Genomic DNA, 17843 nt, shown 5'->3' on the forward strand with positions numbered 1-17843 from the left:
GTGCCACATGTATTTTTCATTGTTTACATTAGTTTCCATACTTAAGCATGCATCCTTACAATGACTTACATCTGATCTTACATAAGTTTGTAACGTGTACATACGATTCTTTTCCTGTGCTTCTGCCACTAACATGCCATTTTTGTCAATTATCCTTGCACTATTTTTGGAAAACAACACTTCATTATCATGATTCACCAAACCTCTAACTGACAATAAATTCAAATGCAAATCAGGTACATATAATACATCATAAATACACACATCGTGAAGTTGGCCATCATTTGTGACTGTTGATACCTTAATGTCACCTTGTACTTTGGCCTCCATCGATTTTCCTTCCTCCACAAGTTGCACTTCACTTTGCACTTCTCTTCTATTTATCAGCCAGTCTTCTTTATTTGTCATGTGAGATGTACAACCAGAATCTATACACCATACCTGCACTTCTCTTCTGTCTTCCTGCATGTCGTATACACTGTAAGCAGCTTCCATGTTGTCTTCGCATGTGAATCCCGTCTGTTTCATTTTTCCCTTCGGTGTTTTAGAAGGTGTAGATGCAGAGGTAGACGTAGAAGGTCTCCTAGCTTGAGCTTTCCCACCTTCTCTATTGTGCCAACATTCTTTCGAAAAATGTCCTACTTTTCCACACATCCAGCATCTTCGCACAGCTTCTTTATTCTTCCAATACTTCTTATCCCGAGCCTTGTATGCCTGTTCGGATTTTTCATTGTAGTCCATTTTATGCAACCTAACCTCTTCTTCTTTTAAGGTATCTTGCACTTCTTCAATTGTCGCACCCCTTTGTGCTCGTAATACTGCTGCGACATTTTCATACTTTTGATGAACACCCCGTACAATATGATACACTACTTCTCGTGTCGTAATTGGTTGACCCAATGCAGCACTTTTTGACATTATGTTTCGTGCTCTCAAAACATATTCGTCAACACTTTCCTTCTCACCCATTTTTATGTTCTTCATTTCCACACCTATATCTATTATTTTGTCCTGTGTGTTTCCCGTGTGAATGCGTTTAAGTTCATCCCACACTGTTTTTGCACATGTCTCGTTAATGAACAGTCCAGCCTGGTCGGGCGATAAAGTAACAACTATGACACCAAAAGCTTCGTCATTTTTCTTTTCCCAAACAATTCTAGCTTTTTCTTCTGTTGGTTCATTATTCAATATTGCATCCTTGTACAATCCCTTACTTCGCTACACTGCACTTACCTTTAGTGCCCAGACATGATAGTTGCCATTGTTCAGTAATTCTATCTTACTCACGTCTGCCATTCTGCTAACCACGAGGCTGCTACCACTGTAGTTCCGTTTCTAGGATCTTACAGATATGACGACGCATATCTTAACAATAACAACTATTTATTACTGCCAAAACGGTAAGATACAAAATTGTACAAATTTCTATGACATCTTCACCTCGAGACCGCCATTCTACCGGATACCCACAGACTATTCAATCCCGCGTAAAGTGAGCATAGTTGCCAGTCCGCCATCACAAACAACCACAAACAAGTATGCAATGCAGTGTTTTTTTTTATAAAAAAAATAATTAATAGAAAAACTATGAACACACTTGACTTGTAAGTTACAAAACAGGAAAATATTTTTTGTAATTAGTTTATATTTTCTGTTACACACAAGTAGTTGAAAAAACAATAATTAGTTAATACTTTATACTGTGCATTTTTCACTAAAAGTAACATTTATTACAATTTTGCAATACTAAATTGAAAAAGAGACAAAAATGGTGACTAAAGTTCACTTACTTAGTCAAGGCCAATGTTGGAACCACAGCCAAAATTAACGTTGCCCAATGGTATCTTTTACATTGGGCCAACCGTGGGCCAACCATTTTCAGTACGATTGGGCCAACATTGGGCCAACCACTTTTGGATATTTCGGATGAGCCTATGCCTCTTTTCACATTCTTAAGATAGACCTTCATGTTATGCTGAATTCCTTGTTTTAGTTAATTCCACATAACCGATAAGATAACTTTCTTTATTTGTAATACATAGAGTTACTTACACAAATATCATTTTGCATTATATACTTTTGTGGAGATAGTTTATTATTTGAACTGACAAATAAGAAAATTAATTACAAAAGGTATATTTTTCCATTAGTGAATAATATAATATTGCTGTGGTTGCTCATACAGTTGTCATTTAGAATAACATTAATAATTTTGTTTCGTCAGATCTCCTTCTAGACGAATCATCGCCAAGTCTTCCAACAAATGATGCAGGTGTAGTACCAGGCGTGGATTGCGAATACAAAGGGAAAAAGTACAAGAGGGACGAGGAATTCCATGATGGCTGTGCAGCATACTGTGCATGCACGAAAACAGGAGTGCAGTGTGCAACAATAGAATGCCCCACAGATTTTGCTCTCGATGTGCTAGATCCACATTGCGTGTCGTGGGAGAAGGAGCCTGACTTTGTAGCGGAACCACCAAATTGTTGTCCGAACATCCATTGCAAGAACAACGGCTCGTGCATGTATGCGGGAGAAATGTACCACAATTTTGCTGACATTCCCGAAAAGTTAACCGGCTGCGAACAACGTTGCTATTGTGAGTTTGGAAATGTTACTTGTCACCCAACCTGCCCTCCGGTTACAGCCACGCCACCACCAAATCTTCCATGTCCGGCTCACACGGCTACCTTAGATCATCTACCGGATGATGATTGTTGCTTGTACTGGCAGTGTCCACATCCGCAGAACACAGGTATTGTAAAACGCAAGTCTTTCCAGTATATCGTGTCATAGTGTTTGACTTTTCATTGTTGCAAAAGTAAATATTCCAAGTTCCAAGTCTATTTAAAAATATTTCTTGCACACAAAGTTACAATGTTAGAATTGTAGTTTCCTAATGGTGTAGACTTTCACACATAATAATTTATTCTTGTTAGTAAAACTAGTAAAATACATAGAGTACTTATTTGTTTTGTAAAAATACATATTTAATACATTCTTTTAAAATTCTAGAAGCTTTCCTGGCAGCGAATGATGAAGAGGTTTTCTCGGGATATCAGCCAGGTGACTTCTGCATAGGCTTCCAAGCTTCAATACCTGAAGATGAGAGTGACGATAGCTCTCGAAAGCTCAGAAGCCTGTCTGTAAATAATCTGGCTGATATCCCGAGACACCTCTTTAACATTCCATTTATGTAGGATATTTAATTTCACTTATTGAAATCATTCACATTCTACCAAAGAAGTATTCAGAAATGTAGCATTTATACCTACTTTATTCAATCAGAATTTTCTTCACATAGATAATGAATGAAAACTATATACTGTATGAAACTGATGAAAAAGCTTTTAAATAGTGAACTAAAAAGTAATTAAAATTCTGCTAGTTTTTTCATGTTTACATACAGTTGCTTAATATTTGGCAATTCTTAATTATAGTGTATATATTTTACTATCACAGCTGATAAACTCAACTAGATTCATTAAACTATTGTAGGTGTATATTAGAGATTCCTGTTCAATAGATTAACTTGTATGGGTTCTATATATAAAATCTGTACATAGATGTTACTATTTCTGTACAGCTATAAATTTCTAATGTAGGAACTTTGTATCATTGACCAGATAGCATGTTCTTGGTAAGGTAAGTGTGAATGAATATTCAGCTTGATTGCAGAACATGTAAATTCTCTATATACTGGTTAGCATCTTAGTAGAACGTAGAACATGGCAGTCCTTAGTTTATGAAACTCTTGCTAATTTAAACTATTTATGTTATCATTTATGCACTTGTAGGAGGATAATCAGTGGAAATTTTTCGTTGTTTGTTAAAAATGTGTTATGGATGGTTTGCTACGAGAATGAGGGAGAATTATGTGAAAATACTAACTTTTACATTGAGATTTACATCTTGCAATGCAGACCAGGGATACTAATTCAGAAAAATAAACATTGATCGGTACATTAGGTTGAGGAATAAATGTAATATAAGCTTGTCCATGGGTCCGGATGCTGCCCCCCCCTGAAAGACTTATCAAGTACTAAAATTAAATAATGAAAACATTAGCATTTGTTGCATAATCGATGGTTATTAATTTCTTCTGAACTTTTTAAAAGGCAAGGATTATATATTGGGATCATACGGCTTTGAATGACATTACAAAGAAGATTTATGTACACTACTACTCAAAATAATATGCATAAAATATTAATCCGAAACTTACTTTTCTCCAACTAGATGTAACATTTTTTTGTTATTCCATAAATATTCAATTATTCATCTATTTGAGACTAATTTCATTGTCAGGTCACTTGTTTTTATGTAAATTATTCCAATCTTAACTACAGGTAAGCTACATAATGAATATGCACTGTTATATCTCTATTCTTATACAGTTCTATTTGTGTAATAATAATATAATATTAATTTATGTATTATTAGTATGATTTAATATAATTATTTTAAATTAAACATTATTATTATTATTACTATTATTAGTATTATTCCTGAGACACTCGGTTCGGACCAACCCCATCCCCCACCCCTGAAACATATTTCTAGATATGTGCCTGACCATAAGCGTTGAATCATTTCTTACACAGATGATTGATTGATTGATTGATTGATTTATTAGCATCCATTCAACTTTACAAAAGTTTGGAATTGTCACATTGCACTATGCACTATGCACTATGTATTTCTTGTGCATGCACAGTTGGAAAATTGTATTATGGTAATCTTTATAAACCTACATTGTCATAGTGAGCGGTGGACTCATAAGAACATCTAAATCCAGATTTTTCAGTAAAATTTTTCCAAATATTTCTGTAATTTTCCCAAAAAATTTAATTTTTTTAATGAACAAATAGTAATCAACATTAACTCAGCGTATGTAAATTATTGCTTCATTTCATAAAAATTACACACACACATACTAAATAGGAGGGCTAAAAGGGTTAATACATAAAATGTGAAGGAAATATTAAACGTTCGGTAGACACTGAAAATCTTTAAATTTTAAACATGTTGGAAACTGACATTAAGTGTTGGATCTGCAATGTTACCAGGTCAAGAACGAAGATAAAGTTTGTATGAATAAATGTGGTTGGTTCTTTTGGTAGGGTATTCATGCCAACTTTATCTTTGCTCTTGACCTGGCAATCTTGCAGGTGCAACATTTACTTTCATTTCCACTGTCTCTGCGTTTGAAGACGCAACCTGAAAAAAAAAATCCAGTGTCTGGTGAGTGTTTCCTATTAATGTATAACCTTCTACATTTTTTTCTTGTGTAAAATCATAAAAGTTTAATTTAGCAAGAGTCCAAATGTCATTTTAGTATCTTTTGTACATATTTAAATTATGTGGAGGTAATTTTCAGGATATGCATTTGCAAATTAGGCATTATATGGCTAGGATTTAAAATAATTGACAATGTAATTCGATGACTTAAAACTTTTGACAAGCATACGTGTTATCTTTCCTTGACAATTTGTGACCTATGACAATGGATGTCTTCTTCCTCTCAACTGTCTTTAATTCACTAAGCATTTTTTTCATGTTGGATGCAAATTTTAGCATGCACTTGATTATGTGGGTGACTGTGTGTTAATATGTATGTTTGCACTCTATTTTATGTATTCTCAATTTACACTCTATTTCCATGCACACAATGCTATGCACAGTTTGTACATTTGTGCTTAATTAAAATAGGGAGAACTTTCCTTTTATTGTTCTAATCAATTAAATTACTAGTAAAGATATAAGTTATTAAGTTTTGTTTTCCATCCCAGAAAGAAAGCTTAACTTATAGAGTTACTATTTTTATTGTGAAAGAACCTAATACAATCATCAATTTGCTTTTCTTTGTATTATATTTCTTTTTAACTTCACAGCACAAAATTGTATCAGAATTTATACAATTGGAAATAAATATATAGATACAACAGCCTTACTAATATTAATTAAATGCACAAAATAACTCTATATCATTTAATTTCTTAAATTCTCCTCTTAACGCAATATGTCCCAATTTCTAAATTTAACATGCGATCTATCTAAGCATTTGGGCTTTGTGATAAATATTTTTGATCGTTATTTCCTTTTCTCTCTCACTAAGAAAATCTTTGGTTTTTCACAAATAAAGAAATATATAAAATTTTGTACATAACACGTGATTACTTTAATATGTCATTTAACTTAGAGTACAGATAAAAATATTAAATAACAATACATTTTTATGGTGCAAGAATTAGTAATAAAAGTATTAAGCACTTTATATTGTATTGCATTCTTGTTGTGTTGCTTGTTGTGTCTGTTGTAGTTACTAATATAATAATTCCTCTTCATTACTGCTGTCTGTGTTTTGTGTTGTTTTTTTACATAAATGTTTAACTGTGGTAAATAAAATTTTCACATTCCAGGAAATGATACGAAGGAACATGATGGGGATACTCTGAGGAAAAGTATCCCCCAAACAGGAAATAAAACATCATTACCTCCTCCGGAACACTTAACTCCAAGAACAATTGTTCCCATACCTCTGAATCCTGAACATCAAATTCCTGGCCCTGTCGTTATCCATATGACCCACACTCCTGATGGTCTGCCAATACCTGGCCCTGTTACAATTTTCCCCCCATCAAAATCTTCAAGCAAACCGAATTCCGCAGCCACATCCACTTCACAAACTTCTGAGAAAGAGAAAATTCTCGGTCCCGTCACTGTGAAATCTGTAGAGAAGGATTCGGTCGGAACAAAACCAACCGATAAGCTTCTTGTGACATTAAAACCCTCTCTGGCAGGAGGCAAGGAGGCTGGTGCCGGCCCGATCAAATCTCGTCCAAGTTTCCATGAGTTTTCAGAGGATTCTGAACATCCCGAGAAAATCGAAGAGTTGTCGCCTGGGGAATATTTTCCAGGGCCGATTCACCTTTTGCCTTCTCCGAAACAGCCTTCTAAAGCTGGTGGCTCTAAGCAAAGTACAAAAACACCAGAGGAACACCTTCTAGGTCCAGTCTATCCACCTATCATCCAACAACAAGGCTTCCCCGGTCGTGCTCCACCACAGGGTTTCCAAACGCAACAAGGCATCCCAATTTACGATCACATTCATCCCTTCCCAGGCCCTTACCACCAGCAAATTCCATTCCGTGTGCCTGAACAAGGTGGAAATTTTCGTCCTCACTCTCAAGATCTTCAGCACGATCAGGTTGTAGGACCATTCCATCCTAAGAACGTTCCCAGACCTCCCGCTGGAAAAAACCAGCCCACGGGGCACGATATCCCTCCGGAGTACTTTGACCAAGAGTTTAGCCAAGAGCATCCTCACTTTCAGGGCCAACCTGGCCATCGCCACCAGCACCCGCAAAGTCAGCATAGGTTACCGGCCCCGCCTCAGTACCGACCACAACACGGTATACCCGAAGAACACCTAATCCATGTCTTCGGAGGCCAAGGCCGTCCGAAGCAACCGCAAATTCCCGCACATATCCTTCACGAACTAGGTCTCAATCCGCAACATGTCATTCCCATTCATGTTGTCGAAGATTCTGCAGCCAACAGACCACAGCACGGGCCTGTCGAACTGCTGCATCCCGAACATATCCTCCAGCTTATTCACAACCAAACCCTCTCCCAAAGGCCCCATGCCTCCATCCATCCTGACGACATTGTCACTTTACGCAATGAGACACAGCTCATCTTGCCCTTTCCCGGACCTCACGCAGCAGACACTAAAGAAAGCCTCTCCCTAGCACAGTCGTCCACAGGTTCGTTCACTATTTCTTCTTTGTGTCTTCTGTTATATAGAGAAAATTAAACATTAATGTTTCCTATTTAACAGCACAGAAATGCAATATTAAAGAAAAGTGTCATTGCACTTATCACTCCGAACTGAAATTTGTTAACAGACATACACTTTTGCCTGCTTGCTTGCTTTTTGTTTGAAAACAAAATTATTTAATTCCTTCTCTTTTCCTGTTTCTTTATGACGAAAATCTCAAAGGACAGAACATATTTATAGAAACAAAGTGACGAAGTGACTGTAGTTTAGAAATAGATTTACACCATTTATTGTTGTTAATATAGTAAAAAGAAGACAAGAATTTTAAAGATATTTTGGATTGTATAATTCTGTTATGTCTGACTTGTCATAATAATAATTGTAATACTTAAGTTTGTTAATGATGCATATTGTCAGTACCATGGCAAAGTGATCAGCATGAGATGCTATGATGTAGGAGGTATCAAGTTCAAACCCTTGTTAAGGCACAGTGTTTGTCCCAACACTCTTTCATCAGTTCATAATTTGTCTTCATCACCATTAACCCAAGAGATAGCAAAGCAACATAAAATAAATAGGAGGAAATTTAATGACGGGCAAATTCTTTCCTACAATAGTGTCAGTGTTACTTACAATTCTTAATTGTCTGATATGTTTGTTCGCTTTCTCTTCTTCATTTGAACAAAATTAAGTATGGAAAAATGCTCAAAAATATTAAAATTAAAAATGTCAAGAAAAGGGTGAAATATTTTTGAACCCCACACATGAAAACTGATGACTCTTGTAAACTATCCACAATATGAATGCATTTGTTAGCAAACTGTCAAAATAATTCCTATCAGCTCAGAACATTTTACCTTCTATTCCTGAATCAAATCTGTGTATATAATTCTATTACTTAGCATTGATTTTCTTCCACTTTTTGACTAATCCCAATGATGAGCATAAGTTATGATTACACGAAGGAACACTCACACAGAACACACATGCCCTGAACAAGATTCGAACCCAGGGAACTTCAGTGTCAAGATCAAAAGTTGATCACTTAATGTACTCGGCCAGTGAGCCGGCGGTAAATCAAATCTAGGAAAGACTTAGTGTAATTTGTACACCATGAGAAGCTGAATTATTTGTATATTATTAAACAATAAAAGGTGTAGATCAAGGCTAGAAGTATGCAGTGCCTTTATGTATCGTGTTCAAATATTATAATATGAAGCTTTCTTTATTCAATCATTCAATTTAGGTTTCAATGGTGCACCTTTGCCTCCAAAGTTTTCTGGAAATATTCATCCTTCAACGAATGGTGAGTTTTTGTGATGATATGCCATAAAATGTAGTATTTCATGTATATTTTAATTATAATTATACTGGGTGTTTCCGTGACCTTGAATCAAAGTGTCGTTCTGATAACACAGGCAGCAAGAATTCTTGCCAACAGGTCCTCCTCACTTTCTGCTGGTGACGAACACTCCTTGTATCCCCTCCTTGCAAGAATCGTTGTTGCCTGTGATGTCATCAAGATCAACTCCAGGGATGTTAGAGCGGATGCGACAGAGCTTCTTGCAATGCTGGAGGCTGCCATCTTAACCTTTAGTCGGCCAATGGTCCACCAGTGGACCATCGAAAATATAGGCGTAGTCCGCCGATGGCCCACTGGTGGACCATCGTTCTGATTAAAAAGTTCACGTGCCTTTTGAACCTTCATACTTGTATGCGAGATTGTAAACGCTGACAGATGTTGAGATAAAACTTAGAAATTTCATGTGGAAGAAAACCCACCCACCCAGGACCTCCCTCCCCCCTCCCCCGACTCCAAAGTTGCGTATGGAAGCTGCCGCGAATTTTAAATTTGTACACTTATTTGACAAAAAATGTTATAACTCGTAGACTATTTGACCAATCTACTCCAGGTAACTTTTGTTTTGCAGCTAGAACATCAGGGCATGCAACCTTGCAGGAATCAAAATGCCAAAGCCAATAAGAGGGGTTAGGTGGTCCGCGGCCCCCAACTTTCAATGAAAAAAAAATCATCAAAATGGGGAGTTTATCCCTCTTTCCTCGCTATTTTGGGAAGAGGAGGCAAACTTTTGCCTTATTTTCAAAGAATGGTCCTTTCTCAACCGATGAAAGCCATTTCATGTTCCTGGGTGCATTACATTATCGAATATGTGAAAAAAACTCCCCATTTTTATGATTTTTTTCATTGAAAGTTGGGGGCCGCGGCCCACCCTCTTACTGGCTTTGGCGTTTTGATTCCTGCACGGTTGCATGCCCTGCTTTTCTAGATGCAAAACAAAAGTTACCCGAAGTAGATTGCTCAAATAGTCTCCAAGATATAACGTTCTTCTGAAATAAGTGTAAAATTTAAAAATCACGCGCAAAGGCGGCAGCCAGAGAGAGGTTTCAAACTTTTGGCATATAACTTTTTTATGACGTTTTTCCAGACCAGGGTTCCTTTTTTCATATTGATACTTGGGCCAGTCTCCATCCACCCAGCCAGTTTGATTCAAGGTCACGAAAACACATTGTATAAATGTAATTTATGTAGAGTTTGAATTTGTTATGTGGGATTACTTTTATTCTGAGAATATGTTTCAGCCTTGCTTTTGCAGAAAACTTTTGATGAAATAAGTAGAGCTGCACATGTAACAGATAACATTTTTTACATATTCTGTGAAATATATAGCAACATAATAAAATTATGCACATCCACACTTATAATATACATAATAATTTCAATAATTTAATTTCAATATGAAAACTGACAATTGAATAAATTGAAATGATTAAGAGATAAAAGTTATTGTGATGACGCATTTGTGAGTGGTGTTTATAGGCTGTAATTTAATCTTTTTTTTTTTTTATTCTTGCAGCCAATGAGGTAGCAGTACAGTCTCTGCAAGCTGTGGACGAAAGCTCAGTCCACATTGTGTTTTCTCTTCCGTCAATCTTCGTTGGACTGCATGGCCATGTGGAAATCAGCTTTACATCTGATCTACAGTAAGCACTTATGTTACTTATGATTAATTTGTAATACCAGGGTTATTTTTTAAGTAAGGTCCGTTTTGCAATAAAAACGAAGTAAGTAAATGTTTTTCAAAAAAACATTTATTTTCTAAATTTACATACACTTCTCTATTTGCTACATAATTCCCTTGCTGGTTTAAACACATTTATCGTAACGAACTACGCGTTTTTGGATACCCTCCTCATAGAACTCTGCTGCTTGTGAGATAGCCAGTTACTCAAGGTCGTTTTCACTTCTTCGTTAGTGTCTAAACGCTTTGAACCCAGGAAGGTCTTCAGATGGCTGAAGAGGTGGTAGTTGCTAGGTGCAAGGTCTGGACTGTATGAGGATGATTGAATACTCCCAGCCAAAAGATTCGATCACTAAATTGTGTACATACTGAAAGTTTCTTTTAATACATATTATATACAACATATATTATTTAAATACATTACACATCCAATTTATCCATATCACAATAAACCAACAGCAAAAATTACGTAAACTGTCTCTCAAATGTGCACGTTCCCTTTCCTCGAAACAATTGCTTATGCATTTAAAACAGAATCAATTAATACTAGTCTTATTTCTCTGTCTGGCAATTTACAATGCATTACAGAGAACAATGATAAATTGTGAGCGAAGCGAGCAAGAAAATTTTTGGATCCACTTTTTTTTGCAGGCTAATAATATCACGGGACGCAAATACATTCTCTCTTTTACAACTTTTGTGCTTCCCCGATGGTGTACTGGTAACATTGTCGCCTTGTGATCAATGGATCCCGGGTTCGATACCCGTTGGAGGCACAGTGGTTCGGATCCCACTTTAAACTGTAGGTCCAGTCCCGATTAGCCTCTCTGTGAATAAAGTGGACTTAAAACCATAAATCAATCAATCAATTTTACAACTTTTCATTTAGATCATTTGGCGCCCAAGGCAGACTCCCGTCGCCCCTAGCTACGGTTATGAACTTGATAAGACTAAGAAAATCAGGCATTGCGAGCGAAGCATGCAAGAAAGTTTTATGAAAAGTATTTTTATTTGCATAAAATTTGAAGTTGTGGGTACCCTGCCATCTTTGTCCATTACTTTCACAAAATTCTTAATAAGGCCCAATTTCAGATGGAGCGGTGGTGACAGCACACTGTGTTTGTCAATTGGTTCATACCAATTCTGGCTGTGGTTGGGGCTGTGATGTAGATGGCGTGTAATCAAGATCTTCATGATCTATTGGTTGGTCACTACCATCGTCTGTTTTATCTTCCAGTGTCCATTCCGTTGGTGGTTTTGGAACTGGGAGAGAATCGAAATGCGGAACTGGGCGCACTGCAGATTTTAAATTTGGATATGAAACTGTGTGTTTTGATTTACTTGAGATTCCAGTTAGTTTCATTAAACAAAAGTAATCTGTTATGTAGTCTCTAGGTTCCCTCCACAACTGTGGTACGGCAAATGGCATAGATGGGTGGGTTCCATGCAACCAGCCTCTTAAATAGAACTGTGAGCAACAGTTCTGTGGTGCCCAACACTTACCCTCATCTACCTTTGATTCAAAATTCAACTCGTACGCTTTTTTGACAAGCGGGGAAATGGGATGTCTTTGTGACTTCGTTGTAAACTCACCACCCACATAACAGAAAAGGTTTGGTGAATTAACACACAGCCCAGACATCGCTGAACACAAGAAACACGCGAACACACACAAACAGTATTCTTCACGTTAGGGGTTTTGCATGACACATACTGCAGGAACAGACACTGCGTGATCCCACTAGCAACTGACTTATGCAAATAACTGCAACTCCATTATACCTTACTATACCTCAACCAAGTGGCTATCTATCCCTTCTCTCTCCACCCCCTCCCCTATGCACTGTCGAGCCCTAGTAACAGGCTGTGCTGATAAGCGCCGCAACAACAATAACATGCAGTCGTGCACTGATAAAATTGTGTTTGTAGAGAAAAGTTTAGGTGATAGTGAAAAACGGTTTTCACTATCGTCATCAGGGCACTGAACTCCATAGGAATCACATGTTTTTGTTCTGCGGCAATTTTCATTGTCGCACAGTCTAATCTGTTCATTCTTTCTCACCAGAGAAGCTTCGAGACTTACTACTGATAACTGATATTCTATGTATGCGATATAAAATTGCATATACCCCATGAAAAACTTGAATGATTTATTAAGCTACTTAATGTAGGTAATCAGATGACTGTCAGTGTTTGATGTAGGGGGATAGTGTAGGAAATTTTATGCAAAGCATCCTCCTTATAGCGACCATGTTAAATCATGGGACTATCTTTTTGCTAGTATCAACTCAAGTACCCCTCACCTAACAATTTCCATTGATGACTGCAATGGATTTTGCCTTCATTTTATTGAATTTTTGTTACGTAGCATCATCACATTTGGCTACCGAGATGATGAAGATGAGTAATGCTATGATGTAATTGATGGAGAAACACTTACAAAGAACAGAATGTCCACACCAGGATTCAAAACGAGGACCCCTAGTTAGAATTTTGCTTCAAAAATGAAACTGTATGTTTAGATGTTTATTGTATAAAACCAGAGTACAGGAATTATACCTCTAAATTTCTAAAAATACTAACAAAATGTCAGAATTTTGCACAAATTACAGGTGATTTGTCTATCGATAATGGTAATTTTTATGATGAACCAATATGCAAATATATTGTACCAATTAATCTGCCACATGCCTAATTGTACTAAGCAAGATATTTTTTTGTTACACTCTTAGCAATATTACTACATATTTTGCTAATGTTCCAGAAATGATGACGTCTCAACTTGGGATCATCAAGTGTTTTCACTGCGTGATGACATCATCACTAGACCAACGCTGGAGTATCGTCTCACAGATCTGAAGCCCAACACGACATACAAAGTCAAAGTGACTGTTATAATGAGGGACATTCAGAATTCTCCAAGTAGCCGGGTGCTTACTGTAAGAACTGCAGAACCAGGTATGTAGATCAATTTACTTGATATAAGAATCGCATCAGATCTTATCTGCAATATACTGGTCATTCAATAATGCATGTCTAAGTAAACATTACCGGCATGAAAGTTCTGTATGTAATAACTTGCACAGAGATCTAAGTTATGGAATGTTGGGATTAGCTTCATAGTGCGTTTGTAGAGCATTGGTGTGGAAACCAAAGGCTCTGGTTTGATGTAATGCAGTTACAAGTAATGAGTAACTAATTTAATAGTTACTTTTTGCACATTCAATAGCAATGAACAAATTATAGTTTGCTAAAAAAATAAGAAATAACATTTTTAATCTTCATACGTGAAATTTGAAAGTGGACCCTTATACTTGAAAAAAATATGTAAAAAATTGCTCAACTGAGTATATAGGCATAACTTGGCAAGGGAAACCCTCCCCTCTCATCCCCCCTTCCAAGTTTTCAGGTTTATTCAAATTCACAAGTTAATGGTGCTTTTGTTAACCTCCTGGGGCTTGAGCAAATTAAGGAGTAATTTTTATGACAGTTATTTATCAAAATAGTTCTGGACGCTATTTTTATGGAATAGAAAACTTTCTACCTACCCCCCACCCCAGAGTAAAATCCCAAGTTATGCTCTTGGCTAATATCGGCCGATACCAATACATTGACATCAGTATCAGTTCATCCCTAATAATGGTACATCTTTTAAAATACCTATTGCTGGTTTCGAAAAATATTTACCTTGCTGTTTATGGTTCTTACAAGTATATAAACACAATTCTCCCAAAACGTTACATTGAAAAATTGTGTTCATGTTTTTTAGAAGAACTGTAAACTGCAAGAGAAGTAATTCTGCAATGCAAGCAATACATACAAGAAATGATGATTAATAAAAGCATTTTATTTTCAGCAACTCCAGCAACCACTTTACCACCGCAAATACCAGTCAACCCTGACTTGTCTGTGACTGCAGTCAATTCAACGTGGGTGCACGTTACCTGGAGGAAATTTACAGATTTCGAATTACAGTTCATTGATGGTGTGCAGCTCCGTTACAAGGAAGTGGAAGGAAAGGTATGAAGTGAAATGTATATGCAGAACCTACTATTAATTTGTGTTTTTGTTTTAAATACTCATGGCACGAGCTAAGTTAAAATTATTTTTTGTTTTGTAGACTGTGTTCATTTTGTATTGCTTATGTAAATCCCGAAGTTCCTTTACACTGTACTTTACACAGTTGTAAGAATATGTTTGTCACAAATATTAAACAGGCCTCTTCCAGGTGCGACTGTAACCACTGACTTCAATGACGTGTGAACATTCTGGGCATGTTGTGGTGCTTTTTCACTGTCGATTAACATTTGGTGGCTTGTGTATGGGTCTACGAACATTTAGTCACAGGAGAAACAATGAAACGATTTATCGCAGCTCACACAATTGGAATGTATTTTTCTTGGCAAAAGAAAACTCTTTCTATTTGAGATAACCGAGCACAATCCACCTCATATTATTGTATTGGCAGGGATGACAGCAGAACATCTGCTGGGTCCTTATTTTTTCAATGGCTCTTTGAATCAGCACAGTTATCTGAGAATGCCACAATTGATGGCAAAATGAATTGCCAACACTGTTTGGTTTCAACACGACAGCGCACCAGTACATTTTGCTTTGATTTTCCGCAGAGGCCTAAACAAAATTTTTACATATCGGCGGATCGGACGTAAGTCATCATTGCCTTGGTCTCCAAGAAGCCCTGATATCAGCACACCTGACAATGCCCTTTGAGGTCTTGTGAAGGAAGAGGTGCGGAAAACCGATACTCCGACAATAAGTACTGCAGCTGAATGGCACATAAGGCTATGCTATGAACATAGAGAAACCAACATGGATGTTTTGGATCCATAGGAGTCAAGCTGTGTACCTAACCACATAATTTAAATTCAGTGTACAGGGACTTTCTCGCCACCCTGTAGAATAGAGACCTGTCTAGCAGGTTTTTTATTGGGTAATATATGGTCAGCTCATGAAGTCCAAACCCACTGTTTGCTGAGTTTCTTCATTGAAGCCCACTAACATTTGCCTTTAAGTAGCTCCCCTATTGTCCTCATATTTTCAGGTCAACACCAAAATTTGGGATTGTGTTTGTGAAAGAATGAGGAAGTATAAGTGTCAGCATGAGCTGGCATACAGTCAGTGGCGTATGCTAAGTCCAAGATGTGGGCTATCACTATGGCACATGGCTATGGAAGGAGGAGGACCTGAATATCGTGTATAAATAGATACATACACACATTTTACTCATTCTCGCATCTTCAAGGAAGTATTGTTGCCATGCCAATGGCAGCTAGGTTGTCAACTCCTGAGAAATCAGGTTGCCAACTCCTGAGAAATCAGGTTGCCAACTCCTGAGAAATCAGGTTGCCAACTCCTGAGAAATCAGGTTGCCAACTCCAGAACGACCATCATCTAATTGAAATGAGTAATTGTATTCACAATTTATAATAGATTTTTCTTATGTACTCTACTCTCTAGTTTTCAGGCTTCGCAGATAGCCTTGCTAGCCTCGAATATATGCTCCTGCATACAGTGATGCAAGGGCAAGATATGATAAGGGTGTTGACATAGAGAGGTGAATGGTCGAAGTTTTATAGGAAACCTGGAGAGTTAGGAGAGGACTGGCTTGATACTGGAAAGAGAGAACATCAAGGTCCTTCCAAAACCTAACACCTTAAGAAATATCTGTCAGTGATTGAATTCAGGTTTTATAATTATGGACATAAAGAGGTATTTTAGTTAATTCTTTTTCATAAATTCGTCAATGCTCATTCAATCCATTTCTCCGTGATGAATAACCGCTTAATACAGTACTGTGCAAATTAATGCGGACAAAGAGAAAAATATACATTTTTTTAGTTTTTACACTCTTTATGTGAGATAATCGAATAAATATGTAACAGATTTATACTAGTAGTATCAGCTAACTTTTTGATGCGTACTTGAGAATGTTTACAACAATTGCAAGGTTTGAAGCATTATTGTTGGTGTTTCATTGTTGTCGTTGTGCAATGCCAATATTATTAACCAACAGACTTCTGTGAGAGCTTGGCTGTAGTAAACACGCTTTTGTTGGGCTCCGTGTTCCTCCGAGTTTTCATTATGGATATAACACCCAGAAAACGTTCTAGAATTATTACACTGAGTGAGAACACATCCATGACTGTGCGGCAAATCGCTGAAGAGGCTGGTGTTGGGAAATCAGCGGTGTCAAAAATTATCAGAAACTAGGGCAACTGGTAGTTTTTTTCCAAAGCGAAAAGGAAAGTGTGGTAGAAAATGCAAAACAACACCTAGAAGTGACACGTTACTGCTAAGAAACAGTCAAATTCACCCATACAAAACAAATGTGGACCTGCAACGTGATTTGCTTTCTGCTGGGATCAGTATTGATGCATCAACTGTTCGACATCGCTTACTTGAAGTTGGAAGAAAATCCAGGAAACCGGTTAAAAAGCAATTGTTGACAGCTAAAATTAAGACGAAACGCCTAAAATGGGCTAAGAAATACCAGAAATGGACAGTCACTGATTGGAGGAAGGTAATATTCTCAGACGAGTCTCACTTTGAAGTGCATGGCTACAAAGCATCTGTTGTGCGACGAAGTCCAGGTGAACCTTTACGAGCTGAACATTGCATTCAGACAGTCAAACACCCACCCAAGCAAATGTTTTGGGGTTTCTTTACTTGCAGTGGACCTGGAGGGCTCGTACCAGTGGATGGAATGATGAATTCCGGAAAATACATTGACATATTGAGGCGCAGAATTGTCCCACTCATTCAAAATCCCACTAACGACGGACAAGAATTTTTCAGCATGACCTTGCTCCTTGTCACACATCAAAGTCTGTACGTAAATTTGCTTCTGACAACAATTTCACGATTCTAGATTGGCCAGGGAATTCACCGGATATGAACCCCATAGAAAACTTATGGGGTATTGTGAAGAAACGTGTTGCAAAAATGGACTGTTCAATGAAGCAAAATGTCATTACCAATGTGATTCATGTGTGGTTTCA

At 37.2% G+C, this 17843-nt stretch overlaps 1 protein-coding gene across 4 annotated transcripts in view; it reads left to right on the top strand.

Annotated features, from left to right (window-relative positions):
• sas (stranded at second transmembrane protein) overlaps positions 1-17843 on the top strand; it is a 186510-nt gene that overhangs the window by 148788 nt on the left and 19879 nt on the right. For 3 of the 4 annotated variants that reach the window (XM_083137678.1, XM_083137676.1, XM_083137679.1), the window contains 6 exons: positions 2225-2755; positions 6423-7769; positions 9030-9089; positions 10660-10786; positions 13589-13782; positions 14681-14844. In XM_083137678.1, the coding sequence (XP_082993804.1) occupies positions 2225-2755; positions 6423-7769; positions 9030-9089; positions 10660-10786; positions 13589-13782; positions 14681-14844 (2423 nt within the window). The remainder of the gene's footprint in view (positions 1-2224; positions 2756-6422; positions 7770-9029; positions 9090-10659; positions 10787-13588; positions 13783-14680; positions 14845-17843) is intronic. The other variant, XM_083137680.1, reaches the window with a different exon arrangement.

Source organism: Lepisma saccharinum, chromosome 16, assembly GCF_977018435.1.
Source record: "Lepisma saccharinum chromosome 16, izLepSacc3.1, whole genome shotgun sequence".
Classification (NCBI taxonomy): Eukaryota; Metazoa; Arthropoda; class Insecta; order Zygentoma; family Lepismatidae; genus Lepisma; species Lepisma saccharinum.